Below are 25,199 nucleotides of genomic sequence, written 5' to 3'. Positions count from 1 at the left end.
CAGGGTCTGCCCCAGCCTCTCCTTCTCCCGCGGCGGCGGGACCATTTCCTGAATCGCTGAAGCGGAGGGAGGACTGGGGCGCGGCCCTACCACTAGCTTAAAAGGGAGGGGGGACGGGTCACGAAAGGAGGAAGGACAAGAGGTCTACCTAGAGCAGGGCAGTGCTGCGAGGCAATGCCTCGCTGGTAACGTGCCAAAAGAGGACTTCTATGGTCCGGAGTAACTCCTGTAGGCCAGGCCGGCCGGCTCTTCGTTCGGCGCCGGAGCATCCCCCCTCCCCGCATTCCCGAGGTGGTTCGGCCCGAGAGGCCGGCGTCTCTCCCCCAGTTTGCCGTTCACCCGGAGCGCTCGGGACTTGCCCGTAGTGGTGACGGCGGCAACATGTCTGTTGCGTTCGCAGCCCCGAGGCAGCGAGGCAAGGGGGAGATCACTCCCGCTGCGATTCAGAAGGTGAAGCCTCGTGGGGTCGGGGATGCCAGGCCCATCCTGCCCTTGGGAGCGCCACCCGGGGCTGGCCCGGGAGTCGGCCGGGCCAGGGGCGGAGGCGGGCCTGCTGGGAGGCGGTCGTGTGTGGGAACCCGAGCCGCGGGCTGTGCCTGAGTGGGTGGCGGAAGGCGGCGAACCGGTTCTCCCACGGAGTCCTTCGCGCGTTTGGGCTCTTTCCTACAGGCACAAAAGCCCAAGTAACCGCCGCCGGATTTCTCTAGGGATGGGGCGGCGTTCCGGCGGCGGGGCGCGTGCGCCCGGCGGCAGCGGCCGCGCGGGGAACGGCTGTTTGTCGGAGCCGGCGCCCCCCGCGGCCCCGCGCGTCGCTCCGGAGTTACTTTGGCGTCGCCCCGCCCAGCGCGCCGCGGCTGCTTCGCGCACACCCGATCTCGGGTCGCGGGAGGCCGAGGGGAAGTCGGAGCGCGGGTCGCCGCCCTCCGTTGCGCGGCGCACTCCGGCCGACTTGGGGAGCTCGCTGGAGAACTTGGAGGGGAGGGGGGACGCTGCAAGAGTCCGAGGGGCGGGCGAAGGAGGGCCCCCTGGACTTCGGGGTTACCCTCGGAGTTCTCCTCTCCCTCGCGGATTCACTCCCTATCCGTGTACATCAGGAGATACTCACTGAGCGCCTACTCAAGGTGCTGAGGCTACGGTGGTGAGCCATGGTCCCTGTCTTCATGGGACTTGGAGTCTAGTGGTGGAGACAATCTGATAATCGTGACCTATTGCAGAAGTCGTGATAAATAGTCGGGGAGGTGCGTCCCTTTTTAGAGGGTAGTGCCTCTGTCGCTGCTGTGTTACTGCCAGTTAGGGACACAAAGGTTCTTTATTGTCCGCTACCCCGTGTTGCCTATGAGCAAGACAGTATTCTCAATTTTAGTCAGCCAGACTTTGAAAAGTTACTTTCTAAATCTAGCAGTTTACCTTAAATATTTCAGTTTTGTTGTATACACGGAGATGAGGACGGAAGTTGAAGAAAAATCAACTTTTCGTACCAGTCAGGGCACCGATGTATGCCTAGTAGATTATGTTAATGGGCTTCTGTTCACTGTCAAGTTCTTTCTGGTGTGGCATTTGACATTTGCCCAACTGTTGCTTTATTTTATGAACAAACCCGCTTGTCAGTGCCTGGAGATGCAGTGCATTCATAGAATGCATTGGGCTAAGTCTGCAGGCTGGCAATCAGCTGCAAGTACATACAGGTTTCTGGAGGGATTCACTTTTTACTTTTATTTTTGGACTGTAGAAGAGTTCTGAGGTTGGTGGGTGGGTTGGTTTTCCGAAAAGAGTTTTTCTTCCATACATCTTAAGATGTTTATTGGTGATTAATTCAGGAGATGCAGATCAATTAGTGTTCATTCTCAGATGAGAAGAGAACATGGATTCCAAATTCAGTGCCTTATTTTACGTGTGAGGGATTGATGTTAGAAATGAGAAGATATATTCTAACGGTGAAGTTTGTTAGGTTGAGGAATCGACTGAGGAGACACGTTGTGAAATCATTAGACTGGACTAATGGATTTTAAAGACACATTTTTTTGGCATCCAGTGATTCTATTTAAGAAATAAGTACACTTTTTGGAAGAGGATGTCGCTATTTTTTTTTCCTTTTTTTTTTAGCAAGTGAAAATTATTCATATGCAGGAAGAAAGTCACAATTAATGTTAAATGGATTTTTGTGTTTTTTTACTTAAAAGAGGTACATTAAATTATTCAGATAGAGTGATTTTGGTATTATGTTATGCTTATTGAATTTGGGAAATGTGGGCCAAGTTCAGGAGGGACATCTACTCCTGTCCCTTGACCTTAAGATAAATCTGAGCCTCTAGAATCATAAGTGCTTTGCAAAGGATTGCAAAGCTGGCACTAAAACTAACTGGCCTTTTCGTTGCTACATCAGTATTCTTTCCTCAGTGCCACCTTGTTTAGAGGAATTATTTGACCCTTAAAGCCAATATTGCTTTGAATTGCTATGAGACTATAGAATGATAAATTGATACGTGCTTTGTTTTTAAACTTTTGGGACTACTTAATTTTAAGGTAAGCTCATAAATTCTGTAATAAATATTGTACATGCTTATAAATTATCTAGTTGATTATTCCATATTTGGAGAATCATAGAACCATACTGTATAACACAGGGAAACTAGCCAGCTATCTCCTCAAGCCTCATGGGCTGGCGTTTTCATGTATTCATTGTGGATAAGACGAAATTTTTCTTTACTACTGCAAAACATAAGAATGATGCAAAGTCAGCTTAGACCCTTACCTTTTAGTCAGGACAGGCTAAGGTTTCTATTACAGGCAGTCGAGGTAATAAAATGTTTGAATACAAAAGAAACCTCTTCTGGGCTTCAGGTAATAATTCAAAAGGTGAATAATTGGAATAGAATTATTTAAAAGTTGTTGATTAAACATATCATTCCAGAGGTGTAGAAAAAGATTGAGAAGACTTGAATGGGTTCAGTTCCTATGAATAAACATTTCTAGAAATCTGAAAGATTTTTGAAAATTTAACATGATGCACTGGATTTACGATAAACTTTTTCTAATTTTATTTCAGATGTTGGATGAAAATAACCATCTTATTCAGTGTATAATGGACTATCAGAATAAAGGAAAGACCTCAGAGTGTTCTCAGTAAGAATGATATGAAAAAATTTTTTGTTTTCATATTTCCGTGTCGGTTAACTTTTTGCTTTTCTTTTTAATAGCAGCTTTACTGAGCTATAATTCATATACCATGCAATTCACCTGTTTTAAAGTGTACAATTCAAAGCTTGTAGTATCTTCATAGAGTTGTATTATTATTACTTCAGTCAGTTTTAGAGCATTTTCATCATCTCCAAGAGAACCCTATACCCACTAGCAGTAACTTTCCATTTCCACCTAATCCCTCACCACCTGACAACCACTAATCTGCCTTCTGCCTATGTAAGATTTACCTATTGTGAACATTTCATTTAATGGATGCTACAATACGTGGTCTTTTTTGACTGAGTTCTTTTACTTAGCATGTTTTCCAAGATTCATCCACGTTGAAGTGTACGTCACTACTTCCTTTCTATCACTGAGTAATTATTCATTGTGTGGTTGGTTATACTATGTTTTATTTATCCATCAGTAGTGGACATTTTCATTTCTTGGCTGTTATGAATAATGCTTCTATGAACGTTCATATACACATTTTAATGACTTTTCCTGATTTTTACAAAAGAAAAATGTGTTCTTTGGGATGCAGTGGGTATCTTTCTTTCTCTTTTTAAAGGTATCTTGCATTGTAAAATAATGACTTCAAATTTGTGTGTTGCCTGATCAGTGGAAAAGTTAGATCTTCACATGTATAGAATAGTTACCATCCATATATGTGGTTAAGAAAGCAAAGCAATAGAGAATTGGTTATCATTCATAAGAATCAAACTTGTTATTTTGAAGTGATGTGTTGGAAATAAATGGTATCCTTAATAGAATCTGATACAGTGGAGCAAGTTGAATATTTTATCAAAAGTCTCTAGAAGGGGCTCCTAGGTGCCTCAGTAGGTTGGGCATCTGACTTTGGCTCAGGTCATGACCTTGCGGTTCTTGAGTTCAAGCCCCTTGTCGGCCTCTGTGCTGATGGTTCAGAGCCTGGAGCCTGCTTCAGATTATGTGTCTCCCTCTCTCGCTACCCCTCCCCCACTCTCTCTCTCTCTCTCTTTCAAAAATAAATAAACATTAAAAAATTTTTTTAAAAAGTCTCTAGAATACCACTGTCCAGTAGAAATGTATTGCAAACCACAAATGCAATTTTATATTTGCTGGTAAGACACATTAAACAAGTAAGAAGAAACAAGAGAAATTAATTTTAATAACATTTTACTTAACCCATTATTTCCAAAATTCTATCACTTCAATACATAATCAGTATAAGTATATTATTATTATTATTAATTTTTTTAAAGTTTGTTTCTTTTGAGAGAGAGCGAGAGAGCATGAGCAGGGGATGGGCAGAGACAGAGGGGGAGAGAGAATCCCAAGCAGACTTTGTGCTGTCAGTGCAGAGCCTGATGAGGGGCTCGAACTCACATGTGAGATCATGACCTGAGCCGAAATTAAGAGTTGGACACTTAACTGATGGAGCTACCCAAGGTACCCGAGCTACCCAGTATATACCCTATATATATACCCGGTATATATTGAGATAGTTTACACTCTTGTTTGTATCTAGTTTTTTGAAATCCCTTGTAAGTCTTACTCTAAAATGTCATTTTGAACCAGCCACATTTCTTTCTACCTAGTGACTGCTTTGTTGGACAACACAGCTCTAGAATATTTTATTCTCACCATAGTTTTGTGACATCTGTCTTTCCTAGAGATCTCACTGGTCTGTTCCCAAGTAGATTTTCCCAACAGCCCTGGCTCTTGGCTCTGCATGGGCCTTCCTGCTGTGCTGGACTTTTGCTATCCCTTCATTCACGCTTTATCTAATTTTGAGTCTCTCATGGTTGCTTTGTCTTTTTCCTTTTTGTTTAACATTTTTGAAATGAAGAAGTCATGTAAAAAGTCATTGTAGAAAGGACATCATAGGGTGTAAAAGTCTATAGAGGTTAAAGCAAGTCACATTTTACTTTTCATTCTTAGGCTTCTCTCCTTTCCACAGGGGTAACTACTTTTAATGGTTTAGTACCTGTCCTTCCAAACATTTTTTGTGCATTTGCACAAAGTGCACTATTTTTTTTTTTTTTAACGTTTATTTATTTTTGAGACAGAGAGAGACAGAGCATGAACAGGGGAGGGGCAGAGAGAGAGGGAGACACAGAATCTGAAACAGGCTCCAGGCTCTGAGCTGTCAGCACAGAACCCCACGCGGGGCTCGAACTCACGGACCGTGAGATCATGACCTGAGCCGAAGTTGGATGCTTAACTGACTGAGCCACCCAGGCGCCTCCAAAGTGCACTATTTTTAATGGGTTAGAATTTTCTAAATGGAATGGCTGGGTCAGAGACCATCCCTAATAGCCAAATTACCCTGCAAAAAGATTGTATTCATTTGCTTTCTCCTAGCCAGGTTTCAGAGGCTTGGTTTTCAACACCCTCTGCTAGCACTGGATATTAGTCATCTTTCAAAAAATTTTGCAATTGGTGAAAAGTGGTATCTTTTTCTAAAAATTTTTATTTTGAAATAATTTAACTCTTAGAAAAGAAGTTTTAAAAACAGTGTAAGAAATTCCTTATGCCCATCACTGAAATTCCTTAAATGTTAACATAGTATCTTACTTGCCTTATTACTCATTTTCCCCCCCATATCATTCATTTCCTCTCCATATCGTTTCTCTGAAATATTTGAGAATAAGTTGCAGCCATGATTCTCTTATCTTTAACTACCTCAGTGTGTATTTTATAAAAACAGACACAAATACTTAAATAATCAGAGTATAGTCGTTAAAATTAAGAATGCAATACTATTACCTAAATTTCAGACCTGTTTAAAATTTTGCCGATTGTCCCATTAGTATATATATTTTTTTGGTCTAGGATCCAGTGCAGGATCAGATGTTTAATTTAATTGTCACATGCCTTAAGTATTTGATCTGGAACCGGTCTTCAATCTGTTATTGTTCGTGTTGTTGATGTTGTTGAAGCGTACATAGCAGTTATTTTGTGGAATGTCTCTCATTTTGGGTTTGACTGGTGTTTTCCTTGGTTAGGTTCATGTTACGCACTTTTGGCAGGAGCACAACGATGTTTTGTCCTTTTCAGGGTATTCTTAAGTAGCCATATGAATGGGAGCCATGGGAATAAGAATTGCCTCCCAGTATTTGTGAGAATTTTAATCAATTAGGATGATACCAGTTCCTCCACTGTGAAGTTACTATTTTTTTCTTTATAATTCATATGTGTATCTTGTTGGGGAGATACCTTGAGACGCACATAAGCTGTTTCGTACTTTCCCTTTCTTTCCTCTCATATTTTCACACATTAATTTTAGCACCCACCATGCAAGGATTCTTGATTGAAACCGTTATTACTGTGGTGGTTGCCAAATGGTGACTAAGTCCATCATTCCTTCTACATGTATTTGAAATCCCATTTTAAGAAAAAAATTTCTCGTTTCCTGCCTCCATTCATTCGTTTATATCTGAATGGACTTATGGGTTCTTAACTGTATTCTTTAGGTTATATGTAATTCTGTTTTCTTTCTTAAATTGTTTCTGATGTTGGCCACTAGAACCCCTCAAGATGGCCTCTTGGTAAGCATCCATTATTTTTTGAGCATTTTCTTACTTTCTTGCACTACAAAATGTTCTAGGCTCATCTTATACTTTTTCCTTTCCCAGTTTGGAATCACCCATTTCTTCAAAGCCCTGATTGTATTTTGGAGAATGGTATTTAGAAACTTAAGTCTGAGTACTAGGGTATTTTATTTTCTAGTCACTTGTACGTTTTGTATTTTATATGACCATTTTCATTACTTTATGTATGTTGTTTCATATCTGTTTATATTTCCAAATATTCTTTTTTTTAAGATTTTATTTTTAATTAATCTCTACACCCAATGTGGGGCTGAAACCTATAACTCCAGGATCAAGGGTCACATGCTTTTCTGACTGATCCAGCCAGGTGCCCTTATTTCAAAATGTTCTTTAAAAAATAATTAGCTGATCTATTTCCTTAGTTTAACTATGGATAGTAATCAGTAGTAAGGAGCTCGCTACCTCAGATCAGCCATGGGATAATAAAAGTTGACAGGTTCTGATTAGAATACTTATTTTCACGTATGGCTTTTTAAACTGCCAGATAGCCAAGGGATTTTGTGGTATAGGACTGATTGAGTTTCTTACAGGACCCAGCTATACATGACATGGATGGGAAGTGTTGATCTAGAATCAAATTTTCCAACTTGAGTCAGCAAAAGTTTATACTGTTTTGTTCTTTATGTTCTCAGCTTTTTTGTGTATAATGATAATTTCCCCCTTCTTTGCATATTGGAATAGAGCTCATTTTCTCATGTATTTTGTGCAGATGGGGCTTAAATTGATTTAGATAGTCTTATACTTTGCTCTTCCTGATAGATTTAATTTCATTCTTAGAGTTCTTTAGTCTTTCTTTTTCAATTTGTTAGTGTTGTTTTGTGAGTGAAGAGAAAAAAATTCCTTGTCTCAACCTTAAATGTTCCTTTTTCTTGCATTGGGAAAAGGAAAAGGAAAATGAAGAGGAAATGAATAAATGACAGGCATCTGGGAATTGGTAGTTCAGTTTTAATTAAACAATTCCTTAAGATGTGATAACTTTGCCTGAAACCTTTTAAAATATAAAATAACTTTATTTTTATGAAAGCAGCATATGAATTGTAGAAAATTAAAAAACACAGGTAACATAAAAATGAGATCTCAAATACTGTATTCTCACCACCTAAAGATTTTTTCACCAGTAGCATGTTTGTATATATTGCTGTAGTTTTATCTACATACACACACACACAGTCATGGTACACTGAATAAAATTAGTAAATCACTTATGGAGCTCATATGCACAAGTCCTCTTTAAATTCTGATAACATACGTGCGAGAATGTATTAAATGTATTATTATTATTATTGCTCTATGGTAGTGTTTGACTTGAGCATTTTCTATATCAACTTCTATATTTACTTAAATCAGTCCTTATTTATTTGTATTTTATCATGGGTGCAACTTTCAGAGGGTCCTGAAAGTGGTTTTCATGCAAAAATTTTGTAATAATCATTATGTAAAAGAGTTTAGTTTTAAATCTCCAGTATGGAAGATAACTTTTAATCTATAAATTATATTTCTATTGTCTTATAAATACTATCTTCATAGTTTCTTGGTGAAGGTTTTTTGTTAAAAATGAGATCTGACTTTCTCGGATTTTTTAATTACATAAATAAATTTAACAGTGGTTATTTTATGTTGTTCAAGATAATTGGTGGAGTGGTTCTTAGTGGAATCTTTGGGAAGTGTAACTGCCTCTCATGGAATAGGTTAACAATTATGGGTGTACTGGAATGTCTGTGAGTGTGTAGTAGGAAGTTACCATCATCCAGTGTAAAATGTTGAAGTGTTTATATCTGCCCTTATCAGCACTCAATTTTCTTTTGTTAATGTAGACTGTTCTAGAGATAATAAGCATGTACATTAAAGTGATACTAATTCAGTGATAAATGTAATAGTGTTTGAAGTTTAGGAAAATGTTTCTTTAGTATTTATAGAAGAATCTGCTTTATATTATCCTTTCATTGGGGTCAGCTGAAGCCAAATTCTTCTGGAATATTTGTTTATTGCTTTTTGGGTGACATATACACAAACTTGTAAGAGAATATGTATATATACTACCTTTTCATTACCGTTCATCTTTGAGTCTTGAATGATCTTAGAAAAAGCTTATTAGATGAATGCTGTAAAAATAATGCAGTTTTACAAAAAAGAAAACCTACTGAATATTGGTAAGATACCTTATATTAGGTAAAAAGATTTAGGGCTATTGGGACAATTGGAGTAATTTGAATGGGTTCTGTGGATTAGATGATATTACTGTCCTAATTAATTAATATAAATTAATTATCAGTTAATTAATATCAACATTAATTTGTTGTACTGTGGTTGTATATGAGAATTTCCTTGTTTTGGGGAAGTTTACACTGAAGTGTTAGAAGTATTATGTTTGTAATTGATTCTCAGAAGGTTTTGAAAAAAGTATGTGTGTGCTTGCATGTGTGTGTATATTGGTGTGTGTTTAAATATGGAGGAAGACATGTGAAATTCCAATGCTTGGGGAGTATGGGAGAAAGATATTTGGGAGTTTTTTATACTATTCTTAAAACTGTAAGTTTAAAATGATTTCAAAATTGAACGTTAAAAAGATTTAGGTTGGGGAAATGGCTTAAAAATTAAGGTACTCCATAATAGATGCTCTATTTATAGATATTTAGAACCATAAGGGACTTTGGAGATCTACTTTAACTCTCTCATTATCTTACAAATGAGGCTTTAAGACCTTGGCAGATTAGATTTAACAGTATTTTAACATTGACTTGTTAAGGACTAATCAGCATGACTAACATTTTTCCTTAAAGGGTTAGTTAGAGGAAACCATAGTCCCTTAGTAAGGTTTGTTATTTTTATTTTTGCAGGGTGGTCAGCAAATCTCATATCTGAATATATTAAAGCCATATTAATACTCAGAGAAGAAAAGAAAAACTTCATGGAGTAGACTTTGAAATGGGTTATATGTTCTAATTAAAAATGGCAAGATTTGGGAACCCTGTATCTTAAATTCCATTCAAGAGCTCTACAGAATAATGAAATAGTTCCAGCTAGTGGTGCCTGTTAGTGCTGTTGTAAGAATTTTGACCACATAATTAACCATTGTGAATAGATCAGTACAATTTAATCATTTCTGGTCCTTATAACAAACGTTATATGCTTTCTGATTGAGCAACATAGGGTAATATGTGAGGAGAAGCGTTAATAGCCTAAATTATTTTTAAGCAAGAATAACAAGAACAAAAGGAAACAAAGGAACTTTGGGAAGTGTTGGGTATGTTTATTATCTTGATTTGTGATGATGGTAGTCACAGGTGTTTGTATATGTCCAAATTCATCAAATTGTACAAATTAAATATGTGTTTCTTTGTATTTTAGTTATACCTCAATAAATTTGTAAAAAATAAAATAAAGAGCATAAACTTGTCAGGAAAATTTAAGGTAATTGAGAAATAAGGTTTTTTTTTCTCTAATAAGAAAAAAGTAGTGAAACCAGTTCTAATAGAAAAAAATAATGCAGCAAAAACTTTACTAGGATTCCTTATATAGCGTCTAGAGAATGACTTCATCTGGGATCTGTATTAGAAGACTTTATTTAGCTGAATAAAGTTCTTTTATCTTATTTTTATTATTTTAACTTGTATTTAATGTTTCTCAGTAAACAAAATTCTTAAACAGCCTGACAGTTTGGTATAGGATTTAAGTTTATATTTGGAGGGTTGACAAATACTAGTAACTGGATCATTACTAATTTGCGAAGGTTAGCAAAACCAATTCATAAGATCACAATGAACATGTTTAACCACTTCATTGCAGTAGTGAGAATTTGCTGTATTTTTAAAAGTAAATTCTTAATGGTATTGGTGTCCTGTTATTTTGTTTCATATATATGATACATACATACATATATATATATGTAATTATTTTGTCTCATACATACATATATGAATATGTATGTATGTAATTGAAGACACCTGTTCATTGTCTTCTCTATATGCTGAGCCCCAATAGATGGGCAGTATAACTGTAGCAGGCATAAACTGTTGGTCACTGCTGCAGGAGAAGGAAAAATTGTGTGGTTCCTACCTCTTTTTTGACATTTTTAGCAGAGCGTGTTGCCTGTACTTGGCTTTGAAGTTTTTGGCAACATGAAAATGGCAGAGGGAAGGGAATAAACATACCAGTTTTGTTGAATTCTTTCATTCTAGGTCTCTTTTTTATTTTTTTTTTTTTAAATTTTTTTTTCAACGTTTTTTATTTATTCTTGGGACAGAGAGAGACAGAGCATGAACGGGGGAGGGGCAGAGAGAGAGGGAGACACAGAATCGGAAACAGGCTCCAGGCTCCGAGCCATCAGCCCAGAGCCTGACGCGGGGCTCGAACTCACAGACCGCGAGATCGTGACCTGGCTGAAGTCGGACGCTTAACCGACTGCGCCACCCAGGCGCCCCCTAGGTCTCTTTTTTAAAAGCACATGTACTATGTATAGAGCCAGTACATTTCTCAGTAATTCCATTTACTAAGCTGTGCAACATTAATATTGTACATGTTACTAACTTTTCTAAACCTCAGTTGCCTCATCTGTGAAATGGAGAAAATATGAACTTTTACCTCATAGTGTTAGTTTAAGGACTAGATAAAATATATAGGTATATAAGACAACTGTAACAGTATCTAGCAAATGGTAAGATCTGTGTTTATTATTATCTTTGAATGTATTTATTATTTGGAATTATTTTGCAGAGGAACTAGGAAAAATTGAAGTGCTATTGATGTTCAGGTAACATAAATCTTTTATTAAACTCGAGAAATAATTAGAATGCTATTTGTATTTAAGCAGATAGGAAGAAAATTATTTTTAATATTGATATTTGTTTTGTTTTAATAGGTATCAGCAAATGTTGCATACGAACTTGGTCTACCTTGCTACAATAGCAGATTCTAATCAAAATATGCAGTCTCTTTTACCAGCAGTAAGTACCTTTAAAATAGTGTAAAGTAGACCATCTTTATAGAGTTATGTATAGTATAACACATTTTTGTTTAGTGATTTTTAAGTATTGTTTAGTAAATCCTGCCCTCTGAGAACATGAGGGTATTCTTCTATTTGTTCTAAAAGCTTTATTGTTTTGCTTTCATATTTAATTTGAATTAATTCACCTGGAATTGATTCCCTCCCTGAAAAAGTTATACCCATCCATCCATTCACCCACATACCCACTTGCCTACCAATTTATTTATTTATTTTAATTTGTAATTGCACAAATAATTTATGAATAAGTTTATAGTATTTCAAAGCAAATCCCAGGCATCCTATGCTTTCGCTGGTAAATACTTCACTTTGCATCTATGGCAGAGAAGAACCCTTGTTCCACCCAACAAGATTAATCAAAATTCCTTACTTCTTATTATATCCGGCCTATCTTCAAGTTTCACTGATTATCTTAAAAAATCCAAATGTTTTTTTTTCTTAATTTATTTAATTTTTTATTTTTTAAAATTTACATCCAAATTAGCATATAGTGCAACAATGATTTCAGGAGTAGATTCCTTAGTGCCCCTTACCCATTTAGCCCATCCTCCCTCCCACAACCCCTCCAGTAACCTTCTGTTTGTTTTCCGTATTTATGAGTCTCTTCTGTTTTGTCCCCCTCCCTCTTTTTATATTATGTTTGTTTCCCATCCTTTATGTTCATCTGTTCTGTCTCTTAAAGTCCTCATATAAGTGAAGTCATATGATTTTTGTCTTTCTCTGACTGACTAATTTCACTTAGCATAATACCCTCCAGTTCCATCCACGTAGTTGCAAATGGCAAGATTTCCTTCTTTTTGATTGCCGAGTAATACTCCATTGTATATATATATACCACCTCTTCTTTATCCATTCATCCATCGATGGACATTTCGGCTCTTTCCATACTTTGGCTATTGTTGATAGTACTGCTATAAACATGGGGGTGCATGTGTCCCTTCGAAACAGCACACCTGTATCCCGTGGATAAATGCCTAGTAGTGCAATTGCTGGGTCGTAGGGTAGTTCTATTTTTAGTTTTTTGAGGAACCACCATACTGTTTTCCAGAGTGGCTGCACCAGCTTGCATTCCCCAAAACATCCAAATGTTTTAGTGATTGTTTGCCGCAGAATCCAAACAAGGTCCACGTGTTGCATTGGTTTGATATGTGTCCTAAATCTCTTTTAATCTATATCAGTTTATCTTTTTTATTCTCCATTTATTTGTTGAAGAAACTGGGTCGCATATTTTGTAGCTTCTCACATTCTGGATTTGGCTGATTGTATCCTCATGGTCCTTTAACCTGTTCTTCCATTTCATCTCTTATTTCCTACAAACTGAAAATTGGGTAGGGAGGCTTGATGAGGGTTAGGTTTAGTTTTGTGTTAGGAATATTTCATTGATGGTGCTGTGTATTGTCTATTGTATCACATCAGGAGGAACATTTTGGTTGTTCCATTTTTAGTAATGTTGAGATTGATCGATGAGTACAGCCTGATCAATCTATTATAAAGTTCTCCATCAACTATTCCCTTAATGGTTTTAGCTGTCATTGATGCTTGTTGATCAGATCTGTTATTTTATTTTGGGATCACAGAATGATGAATTTCTAATTGTTCAGTTCCTCTTACATTTGTTAGCTGTACTTCTTTTAAAAAGAAAAACTTCCTTTCATTAAGTATTTGATTATCCTGAAATAGTCCCTATATGAGAATCATGATAAAGGCTGGTTTCTATCCTCTTATCAATTTTTAGAATAACCAGTTGGCGCCTGGCAATCGGTGAAAGTGACCAGTGATTTTTTTTTTTTTTATTATTGTCATCTAAACGTACAGGTTTTTATATTTTTAATGGGTTTAAGTCCATTGCAGTCATTCTTTATGACACTTCAAGTTATCTCATCTTTGGTCAGTGATCCCCTCTTCATTTGGCTCTTGTGTCCTTCTGACATGATTCCGGTATTCTTGTATAGCTTCTTTTCTTTTAGGAGTTGGGAGAGCTATCAGGCTGACTATTTCTGCCCCAGAGCTATTCTGCCTCAGCCATTTATTCAAGCAGTACTTTTTCAATGGGAACTGATATTTAGAGACCACAATTTAGATGTTTGGGACATTCATTATTACTGGGTTTTCGTTGTTTTTAGGTATTTTTGGTGGACAGAACTAGTAAACACGTTTTTTAGAAAAAGAAATAAAGTATTGAATTAGTGATATTTCCCTTCAGGAAAGGTTTTTTAGTTAGCTTTGATTTTATGTATTATCTTTTCTGTTTTATTCTAAAAATCTTGGTACCTTAATGATATTATTATAGTTATTTGGTTTATGCTACTACATATATAAAGTAATTTCGGTATAACAATACCAAGGTTGCCACTAACAATAAGGTGCTCATCCTCAAGATATATTCCACTAGGAATAGATAATCAATAAATTTCTTTTTGAATCAGAAGTAATTTATGTGATTATTATTATGGACTTGATTACCAGCTAGGTAGAATTTATTTTTGTGAATGGTATGAGGAATGGGTTTTATTTCATTTGTTTCCATTTGGATAGATCTCTGTCCCAGCATTATCTATTGGAAAAACAAAACAAAATAACCTTTCTGTATTTTGTTATGCCACCTATATTATATATCAGGTGTCCATATATGTGTGGGTCTTGGATCTCTATTCCATCCCATTGGTCTGTTTTTATAAAGTCCACTATCTTGTCACACTTGTCATAGTCTAATAAATCTTGATGTATGTTAGAAAACTTCTTAACTCCTTGTGTTTTTCAAGAATACCTTGGCTGTTGGTCCTTTGCATTTCCATATATGCTTAAACATCAACATTTCCAACATAATCCTGTTGTGATTTTCACAGAGATTACCTTGACTCTAAATTAATTTGGGGAGAATTTATATCTTTACAATATTGAGGCTTTCAAATCATGATCGTTGCACGTATTTTTATTTATTTTGTCCTTTAAATATCTTTCAGTGGAGTTTTAAGATTTTCTCTGCAGAGGATTTGCATATCTCTCATTGGACTTACTGCTAGGCACTTCATATTTTTTGAGGCTATTTTAAGAGTCTTTGTTTTTTAAGTTTTCTAACTGCATTTGCTATTTACATGGAAATGCAATTGATGCTGAATTTCACAGTCTTGTTCAGTTCTTATTTCTAGCAGTTTTTCTGTAGATGCCTTCTGTTTTCTGTATTCACGAACATATTTGTGAATAATGAGTTTTGTTTCTTTCTTGCCAATCCTTACACCTTTTATTTCTTTCTCTTGCCTTACTTCTCTGGCTAGGACCTCCACTACATTCCTGACTAGAAGTGGTGATAGAGGACATCCTTATCTTGTTCCTGATCACAAAGGGAAAGCTTTCACTGTTTGACCATTAAGTATGATGTTTGCTGTAGTTTTTTTGTAGATGCCTATCATCAGATTAAGGAAGTTCCCTTCTGTTTCTGTTGTACTGAGTTATATGTTGAATGGATGTTAAATTTTATTAAATACTTTTATTGCACCTAATGAGATGGTCATAAATTTTTTCTTCTTTAATCTGTTAATGTGGTGAATTACATTGATTTACTTTTTAATGTGTAGTAAATCTTGCCTTCTTGTAATTAACCTGCTTTTCATGACCCACTTGGTAATAATGGTCTTTGGTTTGGTTTGGTTTGGTCCTGGTCTCCTAAAAAAAATTGCTGTATCCAGTTTGTTAAAATTTTGATCAAGATTTTTATGTCTTTGTTCTTGAGTGTAATTGATCTTTAATTTTCCTTTCTTATAATGCATTTGTCTGGGTTTTATTTTGAGGTTATGTTGGCTTTATAAAATGAGCTGGAGAATTTTCCTACTTTTTCTTATCTGGGATATTTTGCATGATAGAGCTACTGTTTCTTAAATGATTGGTGTAATTCTTTAGAAAAACCATCTGGATCTGGAGTTTTCTTTGCGAGAAAGCTTTTGTTTACTAACTCAAGTTCTTTGTTGGTTATAGGACAGTTGATAACTTCCATATTTTATGAGTTGCCTATTTTGGTAAATTGTGCTGTTTAGCATTTACTAAGTTTCAAATTTATTGGCATAAAGTTCATGAAATAATCTTATCTTTCCAGTATCCTCAGGGTCTGTGGTGATATTTTCTTTTTTATTTTTAACATAACTTATTAATGCTTTGTCTTTTAAAATGTTTTTGATCACACTTGCCAGTTGTTTTTACCTTTTTTTTTGTTTTTAAGTCTTTTCAAAGAATCGCTTTTTTGTTCTCAACCCCATTATACTTAAAAATTATTGAGGACTCTGAAGAACTTTATATAGGTTATATATGTTGATATATTTGTAAATTTTCCTCAGTTTTTTAATTAAGACAAATTAAAAAATTTTTTATGTTTTATTTTATTTTTGAGAGAGAGACAGAATGTGAGCGGGGGAGGGGCAGAGAGAGAGAGGGAGACACAGAATCTGAAGCAGGCTCCAGGCTCTGAGCTGTCAGCACAGAGCTGGATGTGGGGCTCAGACTCATGAAACACTAGATTATGAGCTGAGCCAAAGTCAGGTGCTTAATCGACTGACCCACTTGCGCAGCCCAGGAATTTTTTTTTTTAACATTTATTTATTTATTTTGAGAGAGAGAGAGAGAGAGCGAGCGAGCGAGCGTGCATGCGCATGTGTGAGAAAGAGCAAGTAGAGTAGGGGCAGAAAGAGGGAGAGAGAGAGAGAAAGAGAGAGAGAGAGAGAGAGAGAGAGCGAGCGCGCATGCGCATGTGTGAGAAAGAGCAAGTAGAGTAGGGGCAGAAAGAGGGAGAGAGAGAGAGAATCCCAAGCAGGCTTTGTACTGATAGCTGGGAGCCTGATGTGGGGCTTGGTCTCATAAAGTATGAGATCATGACCTGAGCTGAAATCAAGAGTGGGACGCTTAACCTGCTGAGTTACCCAAGTGCCCCAAGACAGAAACATTTTTAATTTTAGGAGTTCATTTAAATTGAATAATAATAAACCCACTGCATGTTAATACAAATAACATTCTTTAAAGGAAAAATAACTATATCTTTTAGAACAGATTTAGTGAGCTATGAATAGCATTGTTTAATAATATTGCAAATTTCTTTTAAATGTTTGACTTAACAGAAAATAGCTGTATTCTCTTCACTACTTTTTTTTTAAGTTTTTTTTTAAATGTTTATTTATTTTGAGAGAGAGAGAGAGAGAGAGATCACATGCACTCTCTATGGAGAGGCAGAGGGGGAGAGAGAGTATTCCAAGCAGGCTCCATACCACCAGTGCAGAGCCCGATGCGGGGCTCGAACTCACAAAGCTGTGAGATTATGACCTGAGCCGAGATCAAGAGTCTGATGCTTAACTGAGTGAGCCACCCAGACACCCCTCTTACCTATTTCTGAATTCCATCTAGTGTAATATGTTTTGGTTGAAATAAAATAAAATTTAATCTCTCACTCAGATACAGAATCAGAAAAGGGAAGACTGTTTTAATAGCCTTTTCAGATTGTTGTACAATAATCTTCTTTGATAGTATGGAGGATCTCAACAAGTGTTTTTTCTAAAGGTTGTTTGCAGTATGGAATCTGAAACCATATCAATAGAATTTTCTTATTCTGGTACATTAAAGTTATGGGTCTGCCCTGCATTTTGGATGTATCTTCTAATCATGCATAATTTTGTAATATGCTTTGGTCATTTGGAAAATGTAAGTGCATTGAGTTATGTACACTTCTAAATATTGACATATTATATGATACCAAAACCCACATTTGATATCTCCACCAGTCTCATCAAAAGTAAGCATTGGGAAGCTGTCAAACTGAAGACAGTAGATACAAGTTTGCCAAATTCCCATTTCTTTTTTTGTTTTAATTTTTTTTTTTAATGTTTATTTATTTTTGGAGGGCCTGGGTGGCTCAGTCGGTTGAGCGTCCATCTTCAGCTCAGGTCATGATCTCACAGTTCGTGAGTTCAAGCCCCTTGTCGGGCTCTGTGCTGATGGCTCAGAGCCTGGAGCCTGCTTCGGATTCTGTGTTTCCCTCTCTCTCTGCCCCTCCCCCACTTGTGCTCTGTCTCTCAAAAATAAATAAATGTAAAAAAAAAGTAAAAAAAATAAATAAAATGTTTATTTTTGAGAGAGAGAGAGAGCACGAGCATGAGCAGGGGAGGGACAGAGAGAGGGAGACACAGAATCCGAAGTAGGCTCCAGGCTCTGAGCCGTCAGCACAAAGCCCGACACGGGTCTCGAATCCACGAGCTGTGAGATCATGACCTGAGCTGAAGTCAGACGCCTAACTGACTGAGCCACTCAGGCGCCCCACCAAGTTCTCATTTCTTGCTTGAAAAGTCGAGTTTATCATTGGCAGCAAATGCTGTCAGTTGCTTTCCAGGCTCACTGTGTTGATTTTTGAGCAAATGTCTGCCAGATACCAAGCCTGGATAACTATAGTTTAAACGTCCAGCAGTTTTTCTTTCAAGTAAAAATGGTATTCCATGAAAATGCCTGTATCAGCAAGCAACTCAGTGACAGGGTGCTTTTATCTTACTTTGATTTGCAGCAGATATATTTATTATTTTTTCATTTTGTCACAGAATATTTAACTGACATGGAGAATTTAATAAATGAGTACTTTTTACTTCTTCATCAAGGACATTCTTAAGTGAAAATGACTTTTTCTTTTTTATTTTAACTGTTAGTCTGTGGTAATCAATAATACAGTGATTTACTGTAGAGTTTGGTGCCTTGATTCATGCTAAGGCTCTTGCAGTTACGTCCACTTTTTTACTTTTGCACCATTGTTGTAAATATCAGCATAGCATAAAAATATTGTTATGGAAATTGTTTTGACCTTTTAGACTCTAAAAGAGTCTGGAGAACCACATTTTGTGAACTGTTGCTCTTTTGTATATTTTTGATTATGATTAATTTCTGATCTTTATTTCCTTTTACTTTTGCTGTATTTTGCTTTTCTTATTTCTGAGTTTTGAGGTGAATGCCTACTTCATCAGTTTTCATTTTTTAATGCTAATAATATGCATTTAAGGGCATACATTTCTCTCTAATAGTGTGAATATGTAGTATATTCATATTTATTCGGTTTAAATTATCTTCTAATTTCCAGTGTTATTTCTTCTTTAAACATGGGTTGACAAACACATTTTTTTAGTTTTGAGACATATGGGCATTTTATCATTTTCTTTTTATTAATGATTTCTGGCTTTGTTGCATTGTGGTTATGTAACATTTTGTATGATTTAGTTCTCTGGAATTCTTTGAGATTTGTTTTATGGTGCAGTGTATGGTCAGTTTTTGTAAGTGTTCCGTGTGTAGTTAAAAAGAATGTGTGGTCTTTTGTCCCTGAATGCAGAGGCCTGTATATGTTTACTGGGTCAAATGTGGTGATCTTGTTTGAATCTTCTATAGCCTTAGTGATATTTTTTTTTTTAACTTTTCTGATACTTCGTTTATTCTATCAGTTATTGAGAGATGTATGCTTAAAATGTATAATTGTGGATTGTTCTTTTTTCTTTGTAACTCTTCCAAGTTTTTGTTTAACAACATTTTGAGGCATTGTTAGCAAGTGCATATATATTTTAAAATGTTACAGCTCTGCGGTTCTTTGTAACATATCATTATGAAATAATTTCCTTCTTTATGTCTAATAATGCATCTTGCCTTAATGTCTGCTTATCTGAGATTCATGTAGCTCAGTTGGTTTTCTTCAGTGTTTGCATAGTATATTCACCTTTCCATTCCCTTGTGTTAGAGATAATGTGTTTTATGAATGGCATGTAGATTTTAAAAAATGGTTCAGTCTAGCAATCTTAATTTGGAACATTAAATCCACCCGTTTATATTGAATGTGATCACTCACGTTTCTGAGTTCAAAGCTATCATCATTCAGTGTACTTTCTGTTTGTCTCCTTTGTTGTATATTCCTTTTTTTCTTTTCGTTTGTCTTCTAATTATTTTTTTTTTATTCCTTTTTTTCTCTTCTAAGTTGGAAATCATACATATATATACTTAATATTCCTTCGGTGGTTACTATACAGCTTGTAGTGTGCATCCCAGATCACGGACCCTTGGATGTTTTATTTCTGTTCATTCCTCATGACTCATTCATTGTTGTCATGCACTTTAAATCTCTACATGATTACTCACAAGTGATTCTTACTACTGTTTTTATTTTTAGTTAGTATTCATTAGAGTTATCATCGTTACCATTTCTCATACTTTTTATTTCTCCCTTCATTTACAACCTTTTTTCTCTGATCATTCTCTTTTTCCTCCCTAAAGCACATATTTTAGTATTTTCATTTGGACTGGTTTGCTGGCGACAAATACCTTCAGGTTTGTTGTTGTTTGAAAATGCCTTTATTTCAATTTCCCCATCATTTTTAAACAGTGTTTTTGCCAGGACAGGTTATTGTTTTCTGGCTTGTATGTATTGGAAATTTAGTTGTTAGTGTTACTATTTTGAAGGGAATCTATTTTCTCTATGTTGAAGATTTTTTGCTTCATCTGGAGTTTTCTGAAGTTTTACTGTCCTATCTGTAGGTGTGGATTTCTTTTATTTATCCTGCTTGCTGTGTGTTGAGATTTCTGAAATCTGTGAATCGCTATCTTTTATCATTTTTAGGAAATTATCAGTTGGCTTTGTAGATTGCGAACGTGCCTGTGGCAAATGAACCCCTCCTAAGTTTGGGCCCACTTCTCTGGATTTCCTTTCTTCTTCTGAACTTGGCCTGATCATTTTTTACTACCTTGTCTGCTCTTCTATATCTTCAAACATATTTTTAAAGTATCTTTCCAGTTTTTTTTCATTGTTCTCAGTGGAGTTGTTTGAATGTCCTAGTTTATCATTACCTTAGATAAGTCCTTTAAGTATTAGAATTGTATTCTGTTTTGCTGTCCATAGAATAACTAATAGAATATTAGTTACTTTTATGGCTACTCAAATATAACTGTTTGGAGAGAGAACAGACACTTGCAGAATGACTACTATGCATTGAGTCCTTCAGAACTTTTATTTCATCTTCAGAAGGCTTTTGGATATTAGTCCCATTCTACAGCTGAGGAAACAGTCTCAGATAGGTTAATTAACATGCCAAGGGACTCATAGTTGGTAAACGGTAGCATGGGATTTGAACACAGGCCTTACTGAAAGCAGTTTGGGCATTATGGTACCATGTCTTGTTGCTACTAGGATGGAATGGAAATAAAATCTTGCGTTTGCTCTTGTTGGTGTATCAGTGTAGGATTCGCCCAGGTCTTCACAGAGCTTGAATCTGAATTTTATAACCTGCGATGTCTTGATTATTTTCTTGTGTTGTTATGGAAATGAATGCAGTGATCATTTTCATGTTGTTTTTTTTTTTTGGTCTAGCATTATTCTTATAATTAGGTATTAATTTTTAAAAAATGTTATGTGACTGGGTCTGCTTATAGTTTAGGGACTAAATGATTGGTTAAAGTGGCAGGTTAAGAATTTAGCTTATCATCATCATGGTGACCTGTAATTAAGTAATTCTTTTTTTTTTCTAATTTTTTTTTTTTTTAATGTTTATTTATTTTTGAGACAGAGAGAGACAGAGCATGAATGGGGGAGGGGCAGAGAGAGAGGGAGACACAGAATCGGAAGCAGGCTCAAGGCTCTGAGCCATCAGCCCAGAGCCCGACGTGGGGCTCGAACTCACGAACCGTGAGATCGTGACCTGAGCCGAAGTCGGACGCTCAACCGACTGAGCCACCCAGGCGCCCCTAATTAAGTAATTCTTAACCTTGTTTCCCTGTTCTAGCACATCTGAAGATAGGACAGATTCTCAACATGTTCTCATCACTGACAACAATTATGGCAGGGATTCAAGTTTCAGGGTATTGAGGGTGGAAGGGGGGACATTTCCCTTTAGATAGTCTTACTAGAATCTTGTGGGTGGTTGGGAAGTGGTAGTTTGCAAAATGTCCTCTGCTGTTTCTGTATCCCTTCTACTTCCCTTCTACCCACCAATTGCAATTCTTTTTGCAACTTACGATCCAGTGCAAACTGTGGATTTTGTCAGTTTGTCTTGATTTGAAATATTGTCTCCATAAAATGTGGAAATGTCTTAAAGTCTTAAACATTACAGCCTCTTGGATATGTCCCATATACTCTCTAGCTACTATAAAAATAAAACATAAAAATATTTGGTCAGATCATGTATCTTGAGATTCAGTCACTCATCTTTTGCCCTTCTTGAGGAAACTCTTTGATTCTTGAGATGCCAATGTGGTAAAAGTGAGCTTACCATAGAAATGCATTATGGTACAACAAAATCTCTTAGAATTTACTGTTCTGTTGTCACCTGTTAAGTTATAAACTCTTAAGTGCATTTTTGCGTTTGTTTTTTTATAGAATTTTCATTTTTCCTTATAGATTAAATAGGACAATAAAAATCATTACCATTGTGTTCAGGGACAATATTATGTTATTTGACACCACCTGGTTAGGAACCATCACAAAGGAAAGAGACACATTTCATTCCTAACCATCTACCATTATTTCACTCCTTTAATATGGAGTCACCATTTTATATCCTCTTTTACTAACACATGGAAATACTACCATTTGTAGGGGCGCCTGGGTGGCTCAGTCAGTTAAGTGTCTGACTTCAGCTCAGGTCATGATCTCGCAGTTTGTGAGTTCGAGCCCCGTGTTGGGCTCTGTGCTGACAGCTCAGAGCCTGCAGTCTGCTTCTGATTCTGTGTCTCTCTATCTGTTTGCTCCTCCCCTGTTCACGCTCTGTCTCTCTCTCTCTCAAACATAAATAAACATTAAAACAAAAATTAAAAAAATACTTAAAAAAAATAAAAAGAAATGCTATCATTTGTATATTTTGAAATAAAATTTTTGCCTCCTAATATTGGTCAAAGTTTAATTTAAAATACATGGTCAAATTTTCATAAAAAATTCAAGTATTTTGAAAGTCAAATTGCTTGAGAAGTTGAGTTAACAAAGGAGGAGGAGTTTTTGAAAAAATAGAAATAAATATATTTTCATAGTAGGAGGTATTAATAAGAGAGACTTGAGGTAGTAAAGAAAAGTGGGGCTAGAGAGAGGGAAAAAATCAGCTAAAAGGTAAGTAATTGGATTGGAGGTGAAATAGGAAGTAAGGTAAATTTGGGAAAACCAGAATAATAGAAAAATAATGAATACAACCAGTCTGACAAAAGGGAGAATACTAGTCTGAGAAATTTTGACTCAGAAAAAAAGCTGTATGTTTTGGGGTAAAAAAGTTTTCCAGAATGGAGTTTTTCACTTTACTTCATTAACTAGTTGTTGGAATTGGAAATGTGCTTATAATTATATATAGGTTCAACTTTCAGGTTTTTTATGTCCCCCCAAAAGAAGAATTATGTATTTATAGTACTAGTCATGTATCTAGGACTAGTCTCCATCTAGCAAACTTCTCCTGTTTGAAAGAAAGTCAGGAATTCAAAAACCAGAAATAAATGTAAAAAGATTTACAAGGAGAAATATAAATTATAAAGCCAGTGCACTATGACTTAGGTATTTTACTTTTTGTTGGGCCCTATGTATTCTTTTCTTTAAAATTTTTTTTACATTTATTTGTTTTTGATAGAGACAGAGCACAAGTGGGGGAGGGGCAGAGAGAAAAGGAGACACAGAATCTGAAGCAGGTTCCAGGCTCCGAGCTGTCAGCACAGAGCCCGACACGGGGCTCGAACTCACAAACCACAAGATGATGACATGAGTGAAGTCAGACACTTAACCGACTGAGCCACCCAGGCACCCCTGTATTCTTTTCTTATGACAAAAGCATTATAAGTTTGTAACAGAAGCTATTTATTCTTAACCTTATACATATTTTAATAAGTTTGGATCTTTAATTTTAAGCCCATAGCTGGGAAGCAGCAAGTCAGAAATGGGAGAATAGATTCTGTAGGCAGACATACATACAAGCAACGTAACCAGACAGCAGACGTGGGGTGGAAAGAGACTGAATATTTATAAAAAGCTGACATAATTGAGAATATACACTACTCTGGCTTCTTTAGTATATGAGGGGCCTTATTTACCTTGGTAAACCTTGGAGGCATCATTTGAATATTAGTTCTCATGTTGGTTTTTACTTTCTGAAATAGCATAAACCATTGACATAATTATTTTCATCATGTGGACCAGGAACATTTTGTCAGTAGAAAATATGACTGTGCTATGTACACATATGTGCTATGTGTAAGTCTTTGCTTTCCTTCTCAAATGTACTTCGAAGAAATTGCATTTTTAACTATTAGCCTAATGTTAGTTATCGTTCACTTATTTTTGTCGTCTGCCGGTTTTAGTACATATGAAGTGGTGGGCACCATCAGTTTTAGGAAAGACTTATGAGAGAAAACTTTAAATCACGGAAAGTTTTTGTTAATTTTTATTGGGGAAAAACCTGGGGGAGACAAGAATCTTTTTATTGTAGTTCATTTTAAGGCATACAGTTTGGAAATATTTCTGCAGTATTGAAAGTTTTAGAGATGGAAAGAACCTGGACAATCATAGTCTTGTGTTTCTCTGCCTTGGCTGCATATTTTAAAAGCTTCTTAGGTGATTCTACTGTGCATATAAGAATTGAAGACCTTATATTTCCATGCTTTTTAAATGAAGTATCCAGTGACATTCTGGGGATATACAAAATTTAGGAAAACATTCCTATTCCTGTACTGGCAACTTCATTTGATGTTGTAGACCACGAACCATTTTTGCGATATGAGGAAGATAATCCTTATTCTATAATGTTGTTGTGAGGATTAAATAAAACAATTCATGGTGTCCAACATGGAGGGAGCTACACAGGAAATAGTGATGATGAAGATGAAGGTAGTACACAGCTAGAAAGTATAAATTGGAAGAAAAGTCAGATTCAGGAGTATTTGAAGTAAGACTGGCAGGATTCAATCACTCAATACATATGAAGGGTAAGGGAGAGAGTGGAGACTTGACCTGCCTTGACATTCACTGAGATTGAGTATATCAGCATGTCTGTTAATTTTAAAAGAAGGTTGAAGGCTGTTAGGAATTACTTATCTTGCTTTTCAGTGAATTCATTATGAGTATTAAGTTTTTTAAAATTCCTAATTTAACTAGATGTACTTCTTGAATATTAAGCTTTTTAAAGATACCTTTTGTTTGTCAGGTATTCTGTACAAAGAATAAAAGTCTGGACTATTAATGAAAATTGATTTAGAGTAAGTACAGTCGTCTTACATTTCGTATTTCCTAAGTTGCCTTTTTTTTTGGTGAGGCACACTCAATGTTCTCAGCAGCCCTCAGGCAGCACTTTGCTGAACCTTTCATTCCACATGCTTCAGGAAAAGTGGTCACACAGAGTCTTCAGATGCGGTGACTGTGCTGGCAGAGCATCTGTGTGCTATGCTAATTCATTGGCTGAAATTCG

General features: G+C 36.3%; 1 protein-coding gene across 5 annotated transcripts in view; it reads left to right on the top strand.

Moving 5' to 3' along the window:
- The first annotated feature begins 234 nt into the window (after positions 1–234).
- Positions 235–25,199, top strand: part of SS18 (SS18 subunit of BAF chromatin remodeling complex) — an 89,708-nt gene continuing 64,743 nt past the window's right edge. Inside the window, exons 1-4 of one of the 5 annotated variants that reach the window (XM_060613487.2) lie at positions 434–450; positions 3,047–3,123; positions 11,490–11,526; positions 11,635–11,719. In XM_060613487.2, the coding sequence (XP_060469470.1) occupies positions 11,519–11,526; positions 11,635–11,719 (93 nt within the window). In that variant the 5' untranslated portion in view covers positions 434–450; positions 3,047–3,123; positions 11,490–11,518. Of the gene's footprint in view, positions 451–1,128; positions 1,239–3,046; positions 3,124–11,489; positions 11,527–11,634; positions 11,720–25,199 lie in introns of those variants that run through there. The other 4 variants (XM_060613483.3, XM_060613486.3, XM_060613484.2 and 1 more) reach the window with 4 other exon arrangements.

Source organism: Panthera onca, chromosome D3, assembly GCF_046562875.1.
Source record: "Panthera onca isolate mPanOnc1 chromosome D3, mPanOnc1 haplotype 2, whole genome shotgun sequence".
In the NCBI taxonomy this organism is placed as follows: Eukaryota; Metazoa; Chordata; class Mammalia; order Carnivora; family Felidae; genus Panthera; species Panthera onca.
This window is presented reverse-complemented; position numbering and strand designations above follow the sequence as displayed.